The 19,765-nt window shown below is 35.6% G+C and overlaps 1 protein-coding gene across 30 annotated transcripts in view; it reads right to left on the bottom strand.

The window, feature by feature from the left end:
• The window catches only part of CREM (cAMP responsive element modulator), a 70,312-nt gene that overhangs the window by 5,196 nt on the left and 45,351 nt on the right, over positions 1-19,765 (bottom strand). For 12 of the 30 annotated variants that reach the window (XM_019741711.3, XM_019741716.3, XM_074324685.2 and 9 more), the window contains 3 exons: positions 19,232-19,420; positions 8,158-8,193; positions 3,908-4,064 (listed from right to left, as the gene is read on the bottom strand). In XM_019741711.3, the coding sequence (XP_019597270.2) occupies positions 3,908-4,064; positions 8,158-8,193; positions 19,232-19,420 (382 nt within the window). Of the gene's footprint in view, positions 1-3,907; positions 4,065-8,157; positions 8,194-12,281; positions 12,431-13,066; positions 13,202-19,231; positions 19,421-19,765 lie in introns of those variants that run through there. The other 18 variants (XM_019741721.3, XM_019741726.3, XM_019741727.3 and 15 more) reach the window with 7 other exon arrangements.

The raw sequence follows: 19,765 nt of genomic DNA, 5'->3' as shown, positions 1-19,765 counted from the left end.
GCCCTCTATTAACAGCTTTATTTTGGAGTATTCAGGTCAGAAAACTACCTTTGGGGTATCCTTACTATCAAAAAAGCCTACATTGAAAGATAATTCAAATATATTTTAACAAAAGTTTTGTTGAATGTGTAAACACCAGTTCTGTCATGCCAATTAGCATTGCTGCAATTCTGAACTAGGAGTGATGATGCGCAAAACAGATACGGCCAACACTGTGTTATTTTTAGGGTAGTTGACCCTTACTAACAACTGGTTATCTGTGTTTTCTTGGTGGGAAGCAAGAGTCAGCAGAAAAGAGACCTTGAAATCTCAATGAACTGTAGAAAAGATCAACCCTGACTTCCTAGCTAAAACCAATGCACTCACCCTGTGAACTCAGAGTTCTCAAATTTCTCAACTGGTTAACAAAAAAGTAACAAATGTACAAGTGAACTGAACCTGGTAAGTACAGATTGATTTCATCGAAATGATGCACAGGAATAGGTTAAGAATAAATCCAAGCACATATATAAATTTTCCAGTTTGGGAACACAATTCAACTCTCATCCACAAAGGAACTAATAACATATATTTATGGATAGCAAGGTTTTCATGAGTAAATCATTATGTTAAATTCTAGATCTGGAAAGAGGATAATAATTTTATAAAACAACTTACCATTAAATGACAATTTAAATATCTAATAGCAATGTTGTGGGATGTTTAATTTAAAAAATTTTATTTACCACGGTGTACTACTTATTGTAAATATCCATACTTCCTATTTCATGAGTGTGAATGCGTGTTACCAGGGGCAAATGTTCTAAGCACAAAGCTTTAAATGATCACAGTAGTAGATGGCACATTCCTCAGTACTTCTCAGCTATGGAAAACACCTGTTTCTTCTATTAATAGTTAGCTCAGTTTTCAGACCTTGCATTTGTCTGGATATAATATCCTCAACATGGAGAGAGAATACACAGCAAAGAGGAAAAGCTGACCAGGCTGTGAAGAAATAAAAACTGTCGCCAGATTTGTAGAAACATATATACATATAATGAAATAGCTGTTATAAATGCCAGCCAAAGAATAAAAAGAGAAAATGTATAAAGATTCTTTCACGTTAATAAGCAAAAGCTGCATTCTTTCCATGAAGTTAAATCTGAAGCATATACTGAGGTCTTTGTGAGGTTACTCTTGTGTTAGTGCAGTGGAAGACTCTGGATAAACAGCTTGATTGCATATCCAGGTTCTGTGCAGTTTGTGCTGTGATATTAACCAACTTACTATGTAAACTCTCTGAACCTTAGTTCCTCATCCATAAATAACCAGACCTATTCTCAGGTGAAAGTTACGTGACAGTTAAAGAAATAGGAGAAATAAGGCATTTAAAACTTGCAAATATACCCACTCAACAGGTATTGAGCAAGCTAATAGCCATTTATCACCTGCTTTTCTCTTGTCTTGCTCTGAAATTGATATTTAGAAAGCTAAAATAGACCCTTCTTAGGATCCCTTGCAGCTAGAGATCATATTACTATTTCTAGTCTATGACATGTAGGTCAAAGTTGCTGGCAGGGTCTTCCAGGAAAAGTTTTCAGAAGGGTCACATTCAACCAGCCCCCTGGTTTAGCTCCAGCATTTCTCCCTTGTTCCTGACTGATGTCATGCCTGGGAGGTGTGGCAGCCATGCTGTGGTCATAGGAACGTATGTCACACACTGAAGATGACAGAGCAGGGAGGAGGAGCCTGGTTCCTTGGTGACACTGCTGAGCCTTTGTTCTGGCTGCACGGACCTCTGGACCAGCAATATAAGATCAAAATACCACCTACAAGGTTAAGCCTCCATTCCCCTTCGTTGTTTAGAGCCAAATACAAATGCTATCCAACAATTAACTAATTCTTGTAAAACCCAAAATTTCATGATTTTTTTCTCTCAGGGCAATCTCCAATGTATGTGTAGGAAGCTGTGGGGCATGGGCGTGTTTATAAGAACCCACTGCCTAATATTTTGTCTATTTCATTTTGGTAGTTCTGACAAAATTTTCTAATCTAAAAATAAAGGTATAAAATGACATAAGGGAAATTAGAAGGCTACTTGCCGAGCCCTTCCTTTTTATTCTCTTTGGGAAAATAAGACATCGATGAGCAAGTTTACAGTTTGCATTATCATTACACTTGACATTTCTAAGCTGAACTTCACTATGTACGTTCCATGACCAGACAGGCCATTATAGGTATAGCTCCTGAAAGCGCAGTTTTAAAGTACCCATATTCCTCCACCAGATCCAAGTTAGGGGTCTTTTATAACAAGACCTCCATAAAACAACTATGATACTATGTGAGCCGCACCCATTCAGTCCCTTCAGAATTTCTCAGTAAAATGCTGACGATGCAAAATGTGAATCCGGCAGGAGTTAGGAAACCTGGATCAACCACCGGTAAAAATGTGTGTACCTAAAGATGCTATTTCTGGTAATCTGTGAAGCTATCCAGAGTACAAAACTCCATCTAGTGATCTGTGATAAGGAATAAGCTTGGGAACTGTATCCAACTTAAGGAGTCCTCTACTATATCAAATTGTGACATTTAAAAGCTGTTAGTAAACTGAATATAGCTGCAACTGTTTTATACACAGTTACAAAGGACAGTGATGAACTCAGCAGTTATCTCTGAATTTTAGAGGCTCAGAAGCCACAATTTCGACATTAACTAGGTTGCTACCATGTTCCCCAGAAATACGGTTTTATACCGTATTTCCCTGAAAATAAGACCAGGTCTTATATTAATTTTTGCTCCAAAAGACGCATTAGGGCATATTTTCAGGGGATATCTTATTTTTTCATGTACAACAATCTACATTTATTCAAATACAGTCATGTCATCTTCTTCTAGAACATCGTCATACTGTACTAAATGCATCCATCTGGCTGACGATCTTAACTGGGGCTTATTTTCAGGGTAAGTCTTATTTTCGGGGAAACATGGTAACACCTAGTAAATTAACTATCACCAGGTGGTCCTGACCATAGGCAAACACCTGATCTCATCTGAAATGTTTTGTTTTCTTAGAAGGAGGACATTATTTAACACTTAGAAATAAGGTGACTAGGCTACTGGGAAAACTCTTCTTTAGACTACTCTTATTCTGCTCGTTTTGAAAATCAGATGAATTTACACCATTCGAAACCAAGAAATAAAAACTAAAACCAAGAAATAACATGCAAACTAGATTTAAAAAAGAATTTTGGAAAATAGCATCTGTATGATACATTGCTGTTTAAAAAGTAAAATTACAGAGATATGGTACAAGAAGAAGGGAGAGAATGAGAGCGAGCAGACTGGGAAATACATCCTGTGCTAGTAGTAGGTAGCCTAACTGGTGGGGATATGGGTAACTTTAATTCTTTCTGTTGTTTTGTACTTGCACGTGACTAGAATTTATCGGAATAAAGATGTATTTCAGTACAATAGAGAAAAACAAAGTTACAACATAGATAAAAGGAAACTACATGTAAAAAACTCAGAAAATCCTTAACTCAAAATTTATTTTGCTCATCAAAAAGCTAGGAAATTACACTTATCACCTAACTTCACAGAGCAAATGCCAAGTACAAAATAAATATTTGTAATAAGGTCCTTCCATTATCGTTCAAAAAAAAATTAATGTGTCTTTTAGACATCACCCTTATAACACATAGGGCTGTACCTCCTGCTGATGAGATGGGTTCATGGTTAGGAACTCTAACTAGCAGAGAATCTAATTATCATCAAACGCAGAGCACAAGTACCCACATAAAATGCCACATAACACTGAACCTGGGAGAAATAGAAAAAGCAATTTTTTAAAAAGCCCAACAATAACAAATTATGTGTCCTATAAGTATATGGTTGCTGATTTCTAGTGATTTCTGGTGAACCATCTTACCTGTTTTTCATTAGCCTCAGCTCTCGTTTGCGTGTGGCTTCTTCTGCGAGTTGCTGGGGGCTGTGCAAACTTCCTGGTGAGGCAGCCATCACTACTCCCTGTGGCAAAGCAGTTGTAGGAGCTGGGATCTGGTAAGTTGGCATGTCACCAGTGGCCGCTGAAATGAACAAAATATTACACGCTTACATAAACAATTTACAACTTGATATTTTATATAAAAGTGACCTGGAAATATGCCACAAGAGGTGATCTTGCTAATGTTTAAGATGATTGTTCTGAGCATTATAGAAATCTTAGGTCAAAAGATCTTCTTCAGCACTTGGAACAATGATATTCAGCATGCTCTACACATTTAAGGTAAAAAAATGCCCTAATGTATTTTAGATAGGCTTTTATCAAAGGCTAAAGTAGACAGGCTTTTCCATTGAGAGTTCATTGAGCCTAAAATCAGTGGTGTGCTGATAAATGTTTAACAATCAGCTCTCTGGGGCAAAAAACCTGGAGCTGTAGCATCTGTCGATTCCCAAGGTGTAAATACTTTCACCATGGCCAATTTTGGGCTACCAATGGGACCTCAATGAATAACGTGGAGTTGAGAAGACATACGCACTATGTAGACACCATACAGATAAAATTGATGTAAATAACCTCAAGAGCATAGATAATTAGAAATGATGAATTTGAGCATTTATTAACATTATTTAAAATGTAACTTATTTGTTAAATATATATATTTAAAAATTTTAATAGCTATTCTAACAACCAGCTCGCAAAAATCCGAAAAATTTAACAATCGGCTCTAGCAAAATCAGTGGGAGCTGGCTCTAGCAGACCACTGCAAAAATTTTAATTAAGCAGAACATCTCCATCCAGTTAAAGAGATCTTCCTATACCCTATGTCATACCTGTAACAGTCACCTAATGTCTTTCAGTGCAAGTTCTATACAGAAGATGACTGAGGTACTGGAAGGAAAATATCAGCTCACTGTATTTTTATTTAAAAGCAAAAAATAAAAAACAAAACAGCAAAGCTCACTTAAAACTAATTTCTCTGGGAAATAATAATTTTTGTCTATTTTAGGTTTCTTGGGATGATAATACATTCCTAAGTTTTCATTTAAAAAATATTTTCTAATTATGTATAATCATAGTTAAATGACAGAATTCATAGCTATTTAGTAATCAGATTGAATACTAAAAGTCCTCAGAGTATCCTAATTTATATTCAAAATGTGTGTATCTACTGCAATAAATAGCTTCCTAGGAAAGATAGGTGGATTTAAGTGATGAAACATGTTTCTATCACTGTTTCAACTTCGAGAACGTATGGTCCAGAGTTAATTTGATATTCTGATGACATATTACAAAATACACGCTCTCTCAAAACTGCAAGAAAATGGTTTTAAAAGTTATTAAATCCTATAAAAATTGAACCACATGCTAATCAAAATATGAAACATTGTTTCCAAATTTCATTAAAATGTATTATACCCCTTAAAGTAAGAACTGAAATTTTACTCAAAAGGGAGACAAAGACTTTTTTCACGTAAATGGAATATTATCACTGAAAATAGCCAAGCAGTTTAAAAGGTTAATCAAAACTTGATCTATGTGTTTATTTGGGGGTAAATGGCAAGTTTACACCCCCTACCCCAGGCTCAAGAATTAGGTGAGAGAACAAAATAAAAATATGACTTTGGGGGAAGATCGCTTAAAGATTTTATAAGATTAATAAAAATAGCATTTATAAGATTGTACTACTTCTTCCTTCTATAATTTAAGAAACTATGGTGATAAGTAGTAACTGATAAATGTAATGATTATCAACAAAATCACTATTAATAAACTAGGGAAAACCCTAAATTTGTTTTTGTGACTATTTAAAATATTATATACACAGAGGTCTCGTTATATGTCATAGAAAATGTATAGCTTTGAAATATTTATCTTTTTTTTTTAATTTATTTTTTAAATTGGGGTGACAATTGTTAGTGAAATTACATAGATTTCAGATGTACAATTCTGTATTACATCATCTATAAATCCCAGCTTTGAAATATTTAGAAAGAGAATTTTAAAGTCAGTTGTAAACTGTTAATAAGGGTTTAAAAAATATTTTAATCATATTGTCAGAGGAGAGAGAGTGGAGCATAGAATTAATAGTTCTCTTTTCTCTTTACCCACATTCATGGAAGAAGGTTATGGGATAATAAAGGTTGAAATAATGGAACAGCTGGATGCTACACAGGCTTTCTAAAATTGGAACAATAGCCAGTGACGAAGGAGAAGTTTCCGTGTCATCATGCTGACATTTGCAGGCAGCGTGGAGGCAGACCTGGTCTAGGGCTGTTCTTGCCAAACACTGCTCATAAATTAGTGCAATAAAATTAACAGAAGGGTCCATTATACTCTCTAGTTTTGTATACATCTGCTTTTTTTCTGTACTTAAAGTTAGAGCAGGATGTTTCGGATACACAAAAGTTAGTTTAAGAATATGCATTTTTCTTTTCTTTTCTTTTTTTTTAAAGGCAGGAATATTTCACAAATGAAAAAGAAAGTTCATTTGAGATCTTGCTCCCTGGCATGTGCCATCAGTTTAGCACAAATAAGCTCATAGAAATTCTCTTTAAAAAAAAAGAAAGAAAAAGAAAGTTCATTTGTTGGTGTTAGAACCAGAAATGGTTCTTAAGTTTTTGCCTGTTTCCAAAAGCTGAAGCCACCCTCAAAGGTCCAGATTTGGCCCCGTGAAGGAGAATGGCAATTCCAAAAGAAGCACTCCTAGAACATTCTAAGCAACAACTCAGAAAAAATATCACTTCAAGATGATAAGTTGGAAGGGATGATATATTTGGATGTATTAGTTCTCAAATGTTAGCTAACAAACTGGGTTTTATTATGATTTTTCAGACATACTATAGATTCATTTTATCTTCAATAAAAATCAGATTGTAGTTCATTATTAGTTCAAGCCAGAAGAATAAATGGGTATAAATTAGCAGGAATTAGTATAAATTTCTGCAATAGCCCAAAGAATCTATATGATGGTACACTTCTAATGGTCACTGAATAAATATCAATAGATAAATTCCACATATAAAAATATCTTATGAGTAAATATATTAAAAAGACATGGGCAAAGAAAAGCTTTTGTTTTAAGGAAATCCAAATGTCAAAAAGTTTTGTTTTTGAAACAAGTTATAAAAAAGTTTTTATATAAAAGTTAGCTTCAGTTTCCAACATTATGAATTCAGTGGTGATTGAAAGCAGATTAGATACCTAGGATCACAGTTCAACGAACCACCCTGCATTTTGATGGCATGTTCTTATCCCTGTACTATTACAGAAAGGCTAATTTCTGTTCCGTTTAACTACTAAAAGTGCCACAATTATTTTTTATTCTAGAATTTCATTGTATAAATTATTTTTCAAAATAAATGGGTCGTGAGTGGGGGCTTTAAACTCACAATTGAAGAAAGATACTACTGTTTCCCCAAAAATAAGACCTAGCCGAACAATCAGCTCTAATGTGTCTTTTGGAGCAAAAATTAATATAAGACCCCATCTTATATAATATTATAATATTATTATAACATAATATTATAGTAAAATAAGACCGAGTCTTGTATTAAATTTTGCTCCAAAAGACGCATTAGAGCTGATTGTCCGGCTAGGTCTTATTTTCGGGGAAACACAGCAATAAAAAAGATACACTAATTTTATTCTAAAGCAGCAAACTCTCTAGACAGAATCTAGCACAGTATTGGCATAAAATGGGTGCTTGGTGAGTTTATTTGTGCACTATGAAGTAAATTTTGAACTTAGGGTTTTACACAAATCCATTTGGAATGTTTTAAATAAGCAATCTTATTATAAGACAATTATTAGCTATTATTATAGCTCAAATTTTAACACTAAGACATGGTAAGCCCTAAAAGATGCTACACATTTATTCAAACTGGTCTTTCTTGATCAAAGGCAAGATCATTTCCTATGTCTTCCCTTAGATACTAGTCATCTAACGTGGCATTTTAGAAGCAGAGGGGATCTGATTATAGTGTTTCCAACCATCTAACTCTTGCCACGAAAAAAATGTTTTAGGTTTGGTATCAAGTATTTCATGGGAAAAGAAAATTCATAGAACTCTTAATTCTGCTAATTAACTTCATACCTCTCTTGCGAGCTTTAAACATGACACAGAAGAAAAAGCATGGGATTTGGAGTCTGGGTTCTAGTCCAGCTCTGCCACTTACCAGCCATGTGACTTGGGGCAAGTTCAATTTCCTCATCTGTAAAATGGGGATACATTATCTCATTTAATACTCACAACAAACCCTGTAATGTATGTCAAAGTGTCTAGACAGTGCCTGGCATATGGTAGGCATTCAGCAAATGTTAGTTCCCTTCCTCTTCCCTTCCTTAAGTTCTGAAAGACAATGTTCCAAATTATGCTTATACTGTATATTAGTTAAAAGGCACATAACATCCATAAATATATTTTCCCCTGGAGTTTTCCTTCTAACACACCTGAGTAATAGAATGATTGAAATGTATGGCTCTTATTCCTTATTTTGTTTAAAAATATGCCTATTAAAAAAACTTTAAAAATTTATATTTTATTATACCGTTAGAGAATAAATTACTAAAAGATAACATTACAAAATATCCTTTTCAATGTATATAATCATTTAAAATAGAACCGGGAAGGTGGAGAATCACAAATAACCAAATGATATAATCTCATCAGACTGGTAATAAGAAAACGGAAAAACCCCACAATTCAAAGAGGTGTTTGTTTCTTCCTAACAAAGAAAGAAATAAGAAACCCAGACAAATGCCCATCTTGATAGTGTCCAAAGTGAAACAGTTTATCAACACCCCCAAATGGTGGTTTTATTTGTTAGTTTGTTTATTTATTTATTTAGAGTGTTATAGTACTGAATACATTAACTGAACAAAAACATTTTTATATCTGGAGCTCCTACCTTCATGTCATTTCACTACGTGTCACTAGTCCCAAATACCTCAGTATAACTCAGATAACCTAAGTATAGTAAATACCTAAGTATAACAGACATAACTTTGAAGTCATACTTAGAGCAAGGAGCTCCAGGAAGCTACTGAGACCTTGACTTTTCTGTTTTGGTGCTCTCCCTCCCTAGCACCGCACCAGCGCTCCTAATGCCCAAATCAGGCATGTGTCTCACACTGTCAAAAACTTTCCCTCTTCCATTGCTCCACTTTTCCCAGGAAAATTAAATCCTACATAAATATGATAATTTAAGTACTGAAGATTTCAAATTTGTTACAACTACTGTAACACATAGAATTAAGTCATCAAATAGTTTTGAAGTTACACAAAAGGGACCTTCTGAATTGTTTATTAAATAAAAAATCTTAAGCGTAACAAGTCTGTAAAAAGAGCAATTATGAATATTGAAATTTAAAGTTCTATAGAATAGCAAACATACATTATATTGTCCTATGATAGTAATAATATTCTAGAAAAAAAATCCATTTTGGTAACAATGCTGCTAACTTTATTTCGTATGTTTTATAAGCAGTGTGTAGTATGTTACTATAACTCATCGAACATTAGCATGAGCTTCAATGTCAGGTGAATTTTGAGAAGCAATGTAATATGGTGTGAACTGAACGAGGTAAGGAGTCTGAAGAGCCATACTGGATCACCTCTTGCTAGCTTTGTAAGCTTGGCAGAATCATTTGCCCTGATCCATATTCAGTTATATGCAAAATGAATGTAATAATATCTGCCTTGAGTTCATCAGGGATAATGCGTGGCAAGTGCCTGTCCTTGTGGGTATTTAAACGTGGTTTCCTCAGCGAGGCCTACCCTGATCCTTTAACCTATATTACCTGCATCCTGTGAGTCTCTTACAATTAGTAGTTTCTTTGATGGCACTCACCACATTTATATTTATACGTATTTGTAACATTACATGCTTTTTTATTTTAAAGTTTACATAAATAAAAAGTATTTTATTAGGCAATATATTCATATAGGCAAATAAAACTGGGGAAAGTGAAACAATTATCCCAAATTATATTTCATTAAAAATTTTTTAAAAGTAGTGGGAAAATAGCATAATGGCAACTTCATACAGATTTGGAGTTTTAGTGAAGCTTAAGGTACATAAATGATTCCCATATTTTCACTTCAACATGATTAGAACTTGCTTTGCTATCAACTTCAAGAAGCTATTATACCTGATCCAAACTATCCTTTATGTGAATATTTCCAACATAACCCTTTTCCTAGCCTCCTTTCACAAGGTTGAAATGTATCCTTATTCTTACACATCAAATATTAACTAAGATACTATTTTCCAAATCTGAATAAGTTGGAATGTTTGTTTTGAATAATTCAGATACCCAGGCTGAATACAACTTACTAGAGTTTTTTAAACTCAGAGGCTAAAAGATAGAGTTAGACTCCTAACAATCAGCTTATGAATAAAGTAAAAAACGATTTCTAATAAAAATTTAAACTATTAATATATCCAACAGAATCAGTAATATAATTCTATAAACTATAAATATTCATTTTTTCACATTCAATTCCATGATCCTATCAGTAAATGCTTCTAAAATATTTTCCAAGCCATTTATTATTGTTAGCAGCCTGATTTTTCAAACGATAAGCTGTGGACCATTGGTGGGTCATAAAGTCAATTTCATGGGTAAGGAACAGAATTTTAAAACAAGAAATAGAAAATCTGAGTACATTACATACACTAAGAATAAGTATTATTTTTGAAACTGGTTTTATCATAAATGTAGAGTGCACACACACAGGTCTACTATATCATGATGTAAAACATGGGTCACGGTCAAAAAGTATTCAAGTCAATGATCTATATCAACACACCTCAAAAAAAAAAAAAGAAAAAGAAAATATCTTTTCTATTTTCAAATAGAATTGATTCTGTGAAAACTGACCAGATTTCCTAAAACAATGATTTCCAAAGGCACAATGAGGTCTTGTGAAAAAGTTTGACTTTTTTTTTTTTCCCCCAAAAAAAAGGCACAGCTCACAGTGGCTCATGTGAGGATAGAACTCGCAACCTTGGTGTTATTAGCACCACGCTCTAACTAACTGAGCTAACCCGCCACTCCAAATGTTTGGCATTTTTAAGTTTTAGCATTTAGAAAGCTTTAAATTGAAAAGGGTAAATCATATATAAGCATTATGGACAAAACTGTGAAAAAACCCTCTTCAAGGATGGTATTTTCATTCTGTAAACATAAATATATAAAAATATTCATTTATAAGCAATGGTTAAAAAAATGTATGCAAAATTTTACCTTACACATCCATCTTTAATATATTCTGAGTATTTTCAAATCATTTTATTTTTTGGTTAAGATTCTCTCTCATGCTTAGACAAGTCAAATGGTGAATTGGAATTAAAGGCTCAGTAAAGAAAGATATAAACCAACTAATAATTTTTAGAAAATAAATAGAGGGTGCCAAAAAAATGTATACACATTTTTAGAAAGGAAAAAACTATATTAAAATTATGCTGATGGTAACCACTTTGAGCACCTCTTGTAATTGCAGAAGTCAAACACGACTTGTATCCATCTTTTGTTATCAGTATATATTATTACAATTTTAATACAGTTTTTCCTTTCTTAAAATCGGTATCTATTTTTTTGGCACCCTCTGTATATGCACAAAAATGCCTTTTGGTTCTAAGAATCATTTGACATGCAGTATTTGAGATTCTTTACGTCCATCTATATCTTATAATAAATTCGTCATTTGAGAGCTTCTGCAATCTACATCGTCACTAAAACTTCACAAAACTTCTTTGAGAAAAACAATAGCTCCTCAAGGCAATTTTAAAAACAATTTAATACAGGTGTTACTTGCTCAAGATAAAGGAATGTTCCTATCTAGGAAGAGGAACTACGGAGGAGACCCACTAACTGAAGAGGTAAATTGTGGGCAAGTTGTTTACAATCATCCATTCTTCATGAATTCAACTACAAATCAGTACTGCGTTAGAAATAAGACACCAATCAATAAACAAAAAGTTGCAACCACATAAGGGGCATTAGCGACTAAATCAAAACTACTACCTGTAACTAAGAAAGCCAAACCACAGAAGAATTACGCATTACAGGTTTAAGTAACAGGGCTGGGGGTCGATTTTTAGACAAGCGCTTCCATGACTGAGCACTAGAGGGCGCTGTGAGTGGAAGATCTCGCAGAACGACCCGGGTGAGGGCGCCCGGACCCCTGAGCCCCCTCTCCCCGCAGGGGCCGGCCTCAGATGGGTGCAGCCTACCCACGCAGGCTCTGGGGATCTGCCCACACATGCGGTACCAGCCTCCTAAAGCAGATACTTACCTGCAGAGAAACGTTAAAGTGAGGCTTACAAGTCAAGCTACTACTCAGTCCAAGAGCGATCTTGGAGACAGAGGCAAGCCCGGAGCTAGTTAACAAACCTCAAGCTGTCAGCAGCGCTTGACAAAGCGGAAAGGATCTGACTCAATCACAGCCTGACTCGGGGCTGACGTCAATGTGCAGCCTGCTTGGAGTTTAACTTTTCCACTTCCCTGCCGAACCACGATTCCAGGAAATGCAATGACGTCAGCCCTTTGAACTCCATTAGAGAGGAACAGACCATTTTAGACACACAAGCGAAGAAACAAGTAGGCAAACAAACATCCCAACATGCTGGTCTGCTTTGGAGCTAGCTACGTTTGTATACAGAGATAAAATCGGAAGCTTAATTTATTTTTTACAACTTGAATGGTATGTATGTTTAACTTGTAGCTGCACTGGATATGCAACAGGTTGCAGATGAAGTAACAGCTTATTTTGGTAGAGCAGGGGAGACAGAGGGAGGGAGGGGGCGGGGGAGGGGGGAAGACAGAGGGAGAGAGAGAGAGTAAATGAATTACTGCTTTGATCCAGTAAGCAATATAATAACTGAGCAAAGAAGCAATTACACCAAGATGCCTTAACAAAGCGTGCTGAATATATAATATATATGTATATATATATATTTAAAACGTATTACTCCTCAGCTACTAGAAAATACTTTTTGAAATACTCAGAGGTCCGTAAATAATTTTTCTAAATTTCAAAAATAATTTTGCGGAATTTAAATCCCTCTCTACAGTTCTTACCTGTTTCATCTCCAGTTACAGCCATGATGGACTTCTGCATACAAAACTGCCTTGTTTCCCCTCTCACAGGTCAACATAAAATGTTCCAACTAGCAAGCATGTGCAGTTATGATAAGTGGCAGTACTGACATCACAATGACATCACTAGCCTATCACTGCCATCAATTTGCTTTGTCACAGACCAGCTCACTGAAACCAAAGCCCTATAAAAACCCTTCCTGTAATAAACCATCGAATGCTCCTGTTTTTCATTTTTACATAAAAATCTGTTGAGACAGACGCTGGCAAAAAAAAAAGTTTCATTTTGCATTAAAAGTTACCTGCTTGTTTCTTATGGGGCTACTTTATTATTCTTCTGTCCAGGTTTCTAGGTAAACAAAGTGGGTATAAGCCCTACAGATTTTTCATTAACTCAGGGGAGAAAAAAATACTTGGAGACTTAAAAAATAAATAACTGACAATCAGCCCAGACAGATGCTCTCATAGACACTTCTAAATTCACCAAATAAGAAATACCCAGCCACCTGTGCTCATTTAATACATTTCTATTTGCTATACCATAAAATCCAGCTATTCCTAAGGTGACACAGAATTTGCTAATTTCACTTAAAGGGAGTAAATACTGCAATTTTAAAAATTCACTGTGCCAAATGTAGCAAGTATTGTATAGCACTCTTCCATGAATATAAGATTGAACCATATGAACTTGCTGATACTTGACCTTTTTTGGCCCACAAAAATAGCAATTTCATGTGGCTCGATCTAATAGATTCTTTCACTAAATTAAAATCCCTAGAAAAGAATTTCGTGATTTTTAAATATTCATAAATAAATCACAATTACTATTTGTAAATGTTAAAAAGTATGTCCAATTTTATTTGGATGACTAATGAAGGCTCAGCGCATGCAGAGCTGGATCACTATGGAAATTTAACAATTGCAAAGTTAGACAAAATAATGGCACGTGTTCAACAGCATAGATAGCATTGCAGACCACAGCCTGGAGAAAAGATGATTTGCATCTCTACTGCGTGAAAGTGACATGTCACCGTGACCTTTTTATCAGTGGGTTGTACAAAGCCCAGTCCCTTGTATGATTAGAACTCAAGCTGACCTTAGGTCAATGAAACGCACCTTCTAGGCAGGGACAACTTTACACTTAGATGCTTAGGAGGTGACACATCCAGGAGTATCTGTTTCTATAATAGTCATTCTCCAGAGCACGTGAACTGAAGACATCTTGCTAATGAGTAAGAAAGTCTGGGATCACCCGAGACATGAACCCCTCAGAGACTACATGAAACTCTTTCATCCCAGCCACACCTAAGGGTCTGGATCAAAGAGTACTAGTCAGTTTTATTTCAAATTTCAGAAAGTTCAAATTGATTTTATTCTCAATATTTCTTTAAATTGGCACTCATGTGCTCAATAAATATTAATGTTAAAAAAAGGGCAGAGGAAGGAAAGAGGGTGGTTGGTTGTTTGACTACTGCTATTAGTAAAGTTTTAATAAATTCCTTGTATCAGATAAACTCAGTTCATCAGCACACAGAATTACTAACATTTTCACAAAGGAGGAGTATTTCACTTTCATTCAGTAAATGGTTATTGAACATTTGTCATATGCCAGAGACTATGCTAGTACTAAGGACCCCTGTCCAAACAGAAGTTACCATCTAGGCAGGATACCGAGTCACAATATGGTGACATGTACCCTGAAAGGCGCAGTGGGAACTCACAGGAGGTGACCTAGGCCAGATGTGTAGGTCACAGGAGGCTTCCTGGGGAAGTGCTATCCAAGGTGAAAGCTGAACAATGCATATGACTGGGGAACGTGTTCCTGTCAGAGCAGCTGTGTGGGAAGGCCCGGGAGAGGAGAGAGGGCATGACATGTCACAGGTCATGAAAGACATCCAGCATTACATGGAGAAGTTGAGAGAGGGAGGAGGGTAGTAATGGAAGCAAGGCGTAGGTTAAGCAGAGATTTGGGCCATGTTAAGGATTTGGACTATCGAACAAGTAATAAGCATTCTTTGAAGGGTTTTGAGCAGGAGGTCGACCTGATTAGATGTGAATTTTAGAAATACCACCTTGAACTGCAGAATTGAGAGTATAATGGAGAAAGGGAAATGTTGGAGGCAGAGACTTTTGTTTTCAAAAAATGTTAGCTCCCAGAATCGTTGGGAGGGATGAAGAAAGAGAGCCTCGCTGAACTTTCAGGAACAATTCCCAGAAAAACCTGGCCAAGAAGGGAGCTGTTGCGTCTGGCAGGGTTAGGAAAATCAGGACACTGCTCCACAGCTCCCAGCTCCAGGCCAGCCACCTGGCAGACCAGACAGAGCCTGCTGTAAGAATCCAGGTCAGAGGAGAGAGCAGCCAGAACTGGGATTATTATGACAGTGAGGGTGGAGAGGAGTGAAGAGACCGGTGATTTAGGTAGGAGGAAGAATGGATGGAGAAGCGGGGGCCAGCGAGGCATGATACCCAGGTTTCTGGACTGAAGCGATAGGATGCACAATATCCATTACCGAAATAGGGTAAACAAAAGGAGACCTGGGGTGAGGGAAATGGACGTGGAGTTCTGGATTTAAGGAGTCCAAGATATGTGAGGGATATCTAAGTAGCCAGTTGGAGTCAGGGGCATAGTCACAGTGAATTGAAGTCATGGGCAGGGTGAGTTCATCCAGGGACAGTACCAAGTCAGACGGAAGAAGGCCCAGAATGCAATCCTGAGAAATACACTAACACTCATAGAAATTGCTGCAAACTTTCAACGGGATGACAGGGTGGAAGGTGGATAGACAGTAATACAGGTATACCCACTGACCTGCAATGTTAACACAGAACTAGAACTCCGGGTCATCATTATTTAAAAAAAAAAAAAAAAAGAAGAAGAAAAGGAAAGGAAAAGAAGAGACAAGGAGGAAAAAAAGGAAGAAGAAAGATGGGAAGGGAAGAAACAAAACATATGATTTGCATTTGATGTAAACATTCAAATAGTATCACAGATTCACAGGGAATCAGCATACTATTAGAAGTAACTATAGTTTAGCAAGGTTAATAGATAAAAAGTAAATTTTTAAAGAAATCAATTAAAATTTCTCTACACAAGCAACAACAGAAAGGTATTCAAAATAGCAACAAAAACCATAAAGCATTTAGGAACTAACTGAACAAAGAATATGAAAGACCCTATGGAGAAAATTGGAAAATGTTAATAGAAGTTAAAATAAGTTCTAAATAAATAAGACATTCTATGCTTTGGAATAGGTCAATTTAAAATTATAAGGATGTCAGTCTTCCCTAACCCTTACACACTGTGGGTGGGAATGTAAATTAGTGTAGCCACTATCGAAAACATTATGGAGGTTGCTCAAAAAATTAAAAATAGAACTACTGTATAACCCAGCAATTCCACTTCCGGGTATTTATCAAAAAGAAATGAAAACACAAACTCAAAAAGATATCTGTGCCCACATGTTCACTGCAGCCATTATTTACAATAGCCAAGATATGGAAACAGCCTAAGTGTCCACCAACGGATGAATGGATAAAGAAATTATGGTACATAAATACAATGGAATATTACTGAGCTATAAAATAAAAGGAAATCTTGCCATTAATGACAACATGGATCTTGAAGGCATTATACTAAATGAAATAAGTCAGACAAAGAAAGACAAATACCAAATGATCCCACTTATATGCAGAATCTTAAAAACAAACAAACTCATAGATACAGAGAATAGACTGGGGTTGCCAGAGATTGGGAGTAAGGGACGGGGGAAATGGGTGAAGATGGTCAAAAGGTACAAACTTAACAGTTATAAAATAACTAAGTCCTGGAGGTGTAATGTACAGCATGGTGACTATAGTTAATAGTACTATGTTGTATATTTTTAAGTTGCTGAGAGAGTAGATTTTAAAAGTTCTTATCACAAGACAAATTTGTAAGTATGTGTGGGGATGGATGTTAACTAGATCTATTGTGATGATCACTTACTGTGACTTAGACAAATGTCAAATTATGCTGTACACTTGAAACTAATATAATGTTATATATCAATTATATCATAATAAAAAAGAAAGATTTCAGTTCTCCCTAAATTAATCTGTAAATTAAATGCAATCTCATCATTGGTTTTATTATATTATCATTATTATTATTTAGAAACTCAAACTTACTCCAAATGCACATGAAAGAATAATGGTTCACAAAAGCTAAACCAGCACTAAAAAAAAAAAGACAAAACAGACAAACTTGTTCTGTGAGATCAAACCAGCATGGTTTGTTATAGAAAAAGAGACCAACAGTACAGAAGAGAGAGTTCTGAAACAGATCCAAGTATACATGAGAACCTACTGTATAATTAAAAGACTGCCCCATAAATTAATGGGGAAAGGACAAAAACCATCAGGAAGGGAAAACTGGCTCTATATGTGGAGAAAAAAAATGGAAATAGATAGTACTGTATACAGAGGTGAACTAAGGTGAACTAAGGACCTAAATTGTGAAAGGTAAAACAATGAAACTATGAAAAATAGAATTTATGTAGAAAATATTTTTTTTGACATATGGAAGAAAAAGGTCTTAAATTAACCCCAAAGCACAAACCTTGTGCATTTTCTATGTAAAACATAAGACAATGAAAAACTCTCATTTGTTAAAGTATCAAGTTTGTGGTACATTTTTTATACTTTAAAAAATTTTATAAATTATTACTTATGATTATTCACTTAGAAATATAGGGCTCCTGAGTATTGGGGAAATATACAGAGAGCCCCCAACTTGTGATGGTTCAACTTACAATTTTTTGACTTTACAGTGTGGGAAAGCTACTTGCATTCAACAGTAACGGTACTTCGAATTTTGATCTTTTCTGGAGCTAGCATTATGGGGTGTGATACTCTCACGATGCTGGGTAGTGGCAGCGAGCCCCAGATCCCCAGGCAGGCAGGCACACCATCACAAGGATGAACAACTGATACTCTACAGTGTATTCATTGTGTGACATGATTTTGCCCCACTGTAGGCTAATGTGTGTCCTGAGCACATTAAGGTAGCTAGACTAAGCTATGATATCGGTAGGTTAGGTGTATTAAATGCATTTTTGATTTACTATATTTTCTACTCAGAATGGGTTTATCAGGATGTAATCCCATCGTAAGTGGAGGAGCATCTGTAATGGGTGGCTTTAATATACATTTAAAAGAAAACATTAAAATGTAGGGTCTAAGTACTATGAATAGTTTTTATACTCCATAAATGCCACCTCTTCAGTTCTTCATATACTTCCATTACAGTCCCATAAACCCCCAAAATACCTAGGGGTAAAGCTAATTAACAAGAGATTCATCAATTATAATCTGCCTTTTTCCTTACTTGAAAGACTTTCAAACTGAAAGAACTGGTATTACTCCCCTTAAAATCAGTGCTGTATTGTAAGTCCTAAGCAAACAGACCAAGAGGAATAGAATTAAATTAAAAATGCAGAATTCTGAAAGTTGTATGAAACACATTGTAGTTATTATAAGCACAACTGAATGAAATTAAAATAATGTATAACTCAAATTTAGTTGAAATCTTGAAAGCTTAGGATTCCCCTAAAAGCTTAGAGCTACATCCCAACTGCTTTATTTCACTACCATCAGCTTCCAGAAGAGGTAGAACAGGAACCTCAGAATTCAAGTATACTAAAGAAAAAGCAAAATCCACAATTGTTTTGAAATGAGATGTCTACAGATTAGACTTGAATGCAACAGCTGGGGAAAGGTCCAAATTCAGTGCATCACAGATTGGAACGGATACTTAAATCTTCATAGACTAGGTAATAAAAATATATTAGGGATAACATTTATAACCCTCAAGTGTAGGACATTTACTTAATTAAAAAATTCATTCCTATTTCCAACTCCCTTTTCCCATCATGCTACTCTGAATTTAACCTTTCTTTAGAGCCAATAAAACCTGCTAAGAAATGAAAAATCATAAATTTAACTTGTCGAATAAACTACAATATTTCTTCTTCAAGCCTTGTTAAGTGTCCTCCCCCCGACCCCCCAAATCTACCTCCTGTGTATTTCGGAAAACGATAAAATCACCACTAAATGGTGCGATATGGTAATCCACAGGTATTCTACAGGTATTAGATGAATAAAATATACCTTGAACAACAACCTGGCTGCCTGGGACAAAGAACTGCTGTGTGCCATCAGCGGACTGTGCTGCGTACTGCACAATTGTAGCACCTGGAGGAGGAGCTCCTGAATTTGTCATTGTTAGAGCCTGAAGGCCCTGAACACCATCAGATCCTGGGTTAGCAATCTGGATTGCTCCACCTTGGGCTATAGCAACTTAACAGAAAAAGAAAAGAAATATTAGAGAATTTCAAGATTCATTTTTAATAACCCCACATTAGAAGAATATACTCTGGGTCTATTTATCACCAACGCTTCTCATTCTTTTTTGTTTCTGTTTTTTTCCCTCACTCTTAGGTCACCCTTATTTCTCTATGTTGAATTCATAAGGAGATCCTCCTTCACGGGACAACACGCTGAAAAAAGTCATAAGCGCTTGAAAATATCTTATTTGATATACATAGATGCCCATGGAGTTTTCCTTCTCCCTGGCATCCTTCCAACTAAATTATTTAAGAGGAAGTGTGGAAGTGCAGACAGGGAGAAAGGCCAGCTTCTTGA

Source organism: Rhinolophus sinicus, chromosome 1 (assembly GCF_057876585.1).
Source record: "Rhinolophus sinicus isolate RSI-liver-muscle chromosome 1, RSI-T2T, whole genome shotgun sequence".
In the NCBI taxonomy this organism is placed as follows: Eukaryota; Metazoa; Chordata; class Mammalia; order Chiroptera; family Rhinolophidae; genus Rhinolophus; species Rhinolophus sinicus.
This window is presented reverse-complemented; position numbering and strand designations above follow the sequence as displayed.